The sequence below is a fragment of the Simochromis diagramma genome, unplaced genomic scaffold (assembly GCF_900408965.1).
Source record: "Simochromis diagramma unplaced genomic scaffold, fSimDia1.1 OVJJ01000343.1, whole genome shotgun sequence".
Classification (NCBI taxonomy): Eukaryota; Metazoa; Chordata; class Actinopteri; order Cichliformes; family Cichlidae; genus Simochromis; species Simochromis diagramma.
In genome coordinates this window covers 14,556,952-14,562,124 of record NW_024386831.1, presented here as the reverse complement: position 1 = coordinate 14,562,124, position 5,173 = coordinate 14,556,952, and the positions used below count along the sequence as shown (strand labels likewise).

The window sequence follows — 5,173 nt, the reverse complement described above, 5'->3', positions numbered from 1 at the left end:
TTCCTGCCTCACCAATTCTATTGTGTGTGTGTGTGTTTTTTAACATATAATAATTCAGAAGTGCAAAGTTTTATTTGAACTGATTTACCTCACCCCACCCCATTATTCCCTTTGATGTATAAGCAATCATGCCCACTTCCTGTTGTTTACAGCCATTCTTTTGTCTTATCGCACCTTTACAGCAGTCTGCAGGGTAACTTTCTCTTTGAAATTTAACTTAATTCAGTTAAATTCTCTCTTTTTTCTATCTCAATCCCACATTTGCCAACAAATCTACCCAATCTATCCTATTTAGCAACAAAAACCCGTATAAATTCCACCATAAATATTTATATGTATAAATATAAATCAGGTTTCATAAATTGTATTTAATTTCCTGGCTTCTAACTTAAGTGTGGATGCTGAACTTTGGTCTGAACATGAAATAACCTTGCAGAAAAAAAGGGGGGAAAAATCTGGTCTGTTTGTGAAGTTGGAAAAGAGTCAACATTTTACCCGCCTTGTATGCAAATAGCTCTGTAAAAAAATTCGCGCCGCGGTAAAGGCCGTGGAAGATACATACCTCAAATGATTCATTAATTCATTAGTTTTTAAGTCTGGCGGTTCACATAAACATAGAGCACACTTCAAGCAATTATAAAGGCTTGTTTAAGAGTTTGGTACTTATGCTTTCCATAATAAATTTGCTCTGTTACTTAAAAAACGTGTCGCTGCGTTTTATGCAGCTTTCAGGACTTTGCGTTGGCGCGGGAAATGAACGGAGTGTGGACCGCTTGCAGCTGCAGGTCCTGCTTTGTTCGCTGCAGAGCTGCTGCACGGATTGGATCCGTTTCTGTTCGTGTGTGACGAGTTTTAAAAGAAAAAAAAAATGCCTCTCACTCGCTCCAAGGTAAGAAAAACACCCTGACGTTTTTAATAAAATTACTTCCTTTATCATTTGTGCATTTATTAACTTTTTTAGTGGATAATATACTTTTTTGAATAAATTATCTTAGTTAAGTTGGACTGTAAACACCAACTTTCCCTTATCCTTATAGTCCGTGTTTATTGTTGGCGTTGTTGAAAAAAACGAACTGAAATGCAACACATACGGCGGAATGAACGTTTTTATTGCGTACATCCACGTTTTTTAATGCAGATCAATCATGGCCCAATTGTCTGCCTTTGCTAGCTTTATAGTCAGGGGTGTGTCCCATAAAACCGAAGCTCAAACATTAATGAAAAGCCCATCGAAAGAATTAACTGTGGAAGTGGTTTTAAGCCATTTCTTTTCCTTTACTTTTTGTTTTTTAAAGAACCTCTGTCTGGTTTTTGGACCTCAGCTTGGGCTTCAGAGACTTTTCTTTCTTGTTGCTCAGTTTTCATATGAAGCTCCACCATTTCTTTTCTTTTGAGGCTTTGCAAGGAAGTCTCGGTGGTTTTGTTAGCGTCTTCATTGAGAACAGTAAATCACGTGGCTCTATAGGCCCTCCTGCTTTTTGAGCAGTTGTGCTCCTGTACCTGTTCTCTAAATGCTCTTGCTGTTCTTTTGTAGAAACTGGCCGCCCAGTCTCCATCCACCAGGATGAGCTTGAGGAGCTTCCGCAGCGTCCCGCTAGTCCCCATTGAGACTTCCTCCTCCTCTTCTTCTTCTGATGACAGTTGCGACAGTTTCGGCTCCGATGGAGGCTATGCAAATATGGTAACGATAAAATGCCAATGAAATATTTAGGCTAAATGTTATTATGTGTGAACTGTATGAAACTAATGCTTGTGTCTGTTGTAGAGGAACAACTTGAGGCAGACGAGGAGAACGGTGGAGAAGCGGAAAGTGTTTGAGGCTACCTCGGAGGAGGACACGTGCAGCGGGTTTGAGGAGAATGTGATCAGCAGTCGGATAAAAGCTATGGTAAGGTCTGCGCAAAGCAAAATGGAACTGAACATCTTCAGAAAGCCCAAGCGTTTCCTCTAATTTCATGTTTATATTTTTGTTTAGAAAGTAGATGCTGAACCCCCGAGACGTGGCCGCAAGTCCAACACCCTGAAGGTTGCCTTAAATTTCCCCACCAAAAAGACGAGCATGAAGAGGCCTGCATCCGAACCACTGCCTCAGCCTAAAGTGCGAGACTCTGACTCGGAGGATGAAGAGGAGAACTTCATGAGCAAAAGAGCCCTGAATATTAAGGAGAACAAAGAAATGGTAAAATTGGTTACATTCAATTCACTTTGTGAACTGACCATGGTTTGGCCTTATTTACTTATGGCGACTTGTTTTACAGCTTGCAAAGCTCATGGCAGAACTGAACAAAGTGCCTGGACTCTTTCCTGGAAGGCGGATGTCGTTAACTACGGTAACGGAGATAAACAAATCGTCTGTTTTATTTTTACCTCGCCAATTGGTTCTCTATACTATATTAACATTTGCACATCTTCAGCCCCGACAGGCACCTCGGCGGTCCATGGGAACCCCGGGATCCTGCAGGAGAAACCAAGAGCGTTTGTCTCGGCCCCACACACGGTCCCGCTCCCTGGTGGACGGACCTCCCAGCCCACCTCCAGAGGAAGAGCTTGAGGACAAGTTCAGCCTGGTTCGCAAAAGTCGCTTCTATGAGGAAGTTGATGAACCTGTAAGTCAGATTGCACCGTTAATCATTTTTAAACAGTTCTAGACTCTCTTAAAAGACATAATAGCATGCTAATTAACTTTTTTTTAAAAAACAAATTGGTGTGCAGCCCCGTCGCCGATCCTTCACTGGATGCAAGGCCATCCCCCATGTAGTGAGGCCTGTGGAGGACATCACAGAGATGGAGCTGCAGCGCATCTGCCACAATGTGCGAGAGAAAGTCTACAACAGCTCCACTGTAAGTCTTTGATTGACTCAGAATGTGAAACATTTGAGCAGTTTAAAACAAACAAACAAAAAACACCCCAACTCGGCTTCACAAACCTCCTTTCTTTTCAGGGAACCACTTGCCACCAGTGCCGCCAGAAGACAGTCGACACCAAAACTAACTGCCGTAGTCCGGAGTGCGTGGGCGTCAGGGGTCAGTTCTGCGGGCCGTGTCTTCGTAACCGCTATGGGGAAGAGGTCCGAGATGCTCTGCTGAATCCGGTAAGTTTGCAAACATGTACTGTGTTCTGTGTATGTATGCGTTGTACGTGTGACTCATTTCATTCTCATTGTTCTGGGTAGGAGTGGCAGTGCCCACCATGCAGAGGGATCTGTAACTGCAGCTTCTGCCGGGCCCGAGAAGGCCGCTGCGCGACGGGAGTGTTGGTGTACCTGGCCAAATACCACGGCTTTGACAATGTGCACGCCTACCTGAAAAGGTGAGTGGCACATTTGTCTTAAAATCTTTATCTCACTGTGTTATGGGGTAAGGTTATTAACAGGTTTATTTTCTCTCTGCAGCTTGAGAAAGGAGCTGGAAGAAAGCAGTGAGTGAGACGTGAATGCGAAGCAGCCTCTGCACCTGACTGACTTGCTCTGTGACCACTTTTTACACACACAGCCATCACGATGTTCATAGCTTTGAAGCGTTGTAGCGCGTTGCATTTATTCCGCTGGTTAATCTGACACTTCATTGACAGAAGAAGAACAAAGGCTGTTTCTCTTCTGCACATTTTTCTTGTCTGTTCTCAAGAACTGAGCTTTACATTAAGGCTAGTTGTTTGTAAGCTAGGGTTGAGCGAAACACTCCAAATCTGCAATCTTAACTGTAAGATGATTCTTAAATCCTACAATGTACATATGGCTCAAATGTAAAGTCTGTTATTATAGCTGAATCATCATATTTGCTGCAGAAAGGCTTGTTTAGATGATCTGCTCTGTTTTACATTGTTTTAAATGTAATGATTTTTGTACTGCACTCATTGACTGACCCCCAGTTGCAAATTTATGCTTGTTTCTCACCTCGTTTTTTTTTTTTTTTAAAAAAAAGATGTTTGCTTGGGATGGCCTGTAGGAATGGTCCAGTGATGTGCATGCCGTGAGTGGGAGGGGGGTGCAGCTGGGAAAAAAAACCTAGAGGAACTGTGAGATATACTACAGCGCCTGGTTAAATATCCTTCATTAGATAACTGTCGCTAATGGTGTGGAAACAATTAGCACACTCTAATGGGAATCTCATACCTGTAAATCATTTTATCCTGTTAAAGCACATTCTCGCTTTGCTCCAGTCTCTTTGGCTCATTTTCTGCCTTACGCAGTTAAGTAGGAATGGTTGAAGGTGCAGTAGAGTTATGGCCTGCATTTTCTGTTCAGAAGTGATACTCGTATGCACAATGAGATGAAATTAACCTTTGTGCAGTTCGTCTTTGAAATGTACTTCATTTGACCTGGAAATACTCTAATTGTATGATACTATTTGACAAAGAATTAAAAAAGGTTGGAGTTTCCTCACTGTAGGTGGAGGTTATCTTACTGCTGCTTGGTTATAAGGCTCTGTACACCTTTGGTGATGCTTGCTTTGTGTTCATTGGGTTCGCTGTACAGTTTCAATAAAGTGTTGATTTCTGCAAAGTGCTGTCAGTGTTCTTTGACTTGACCATCACCCCATCCTCGACAGCGGCAGCTGCATATACTCTTGATATACTCGAGGTGGGGGGGGTTTCTGTGTGATTGCAGTGACGTAAAAGGCAAATGCACTATACCAGCGGTCCCCAACCTTTTTAGCGCCACGGACTGGTTTATGCCCGACAATATTTTCACGGACCGGCCTTTAAGGTGTCGCGGATAAATACAACAAAATAAAACTAGTACCGGTACCAAAAAAAAAAAGATTTATTCATAACACACGTGAAAAGACCCAGGAAAACAGAGTTAACGATAAAAACGATAACAAAATTACGCTAAAAACCCTGAAAACCATACATTTCACACCTGAGCCTCAACTCTCGCGGCCCGGTACTGGTCCGAGGCCCGGGGGTTGGGGACCGCTGCACTATATTGGCAAAAATATTCACTCACACATCCAAATTACTGAATTCAGGTGTTTCAATCACTTCCATGGCCACAGGGTGTTTTTAAGAAAAAGAAAAAAAAATCAAGCTGGCTGCTTCTACAAACATTTGTGAAAGAATGGATCTCTCTCAGGAGCTCGGTGAACTTAAGCGTGGTACTGTGCGAGGATGCCACCTGTGCATATTCCATAGTCAACTTACAAAAAAGTGGAAGCGATTGGGAACGACAAC

The 5,173-nt window shown here is 42.7% G+C and overlaps 1 protein-coding gene across 1 annotated transcript; it reads left to right on the top strand.

Moving 5' to 3' along the window:
- The first annotated feature begins 738 nt into the window (after positions 1-738).
- Positions 739-4,502, top strand: cdca7a (cell division cycle associated 7a). Its single transcript, XM_040028095.1, has 10 exons — positions 739-889; positions 1,535-1,681; positions 1,766-1,888; positions 1,976-2,179; positions 2,259-2,330; positions 2,415-2,606; positions 2,713-2,841; positions 2,943-3,092; positions 3,174-3,310; positions 3,393-4,502. Exons 1-10 carry the CDS (start codon positions 869-871, stop codon positions 3,424-3,426), a joined length of 1,209 nt encoding a protein of 402 aa, XP_039884029.1. The 5' UTR covers positions 739-868; the 3' UTR covers positions 3,427-4,502.
- The last annotated feature ends 671 nt before the right edge of the window (positions 4,503-5,173 follow it).

Excerpts from the sequence above, each read along its gene's own strand:
- cdca7a (XM_040028095.1), top strand. The coding sequence starts at position 869 with ATGCCTCTCACTCGCTCCAAG. Across the intron at positions 2,180-2,258 it reads TTAAGGAGAACAAAGAAATG|CTTGCAAAGCTCATGGCAGA; the intron begins GTAAAATTGGTT and ends CTTGTTTTACAG. Across the intron at positions 3,311-3,392 it reads GTGCACGCCTACCTGAAAAG|CTTGAGAAAGGAGCTGGAAG; the intron begins GTGAGTGGCACA and ends TTCTCTCTGCAG.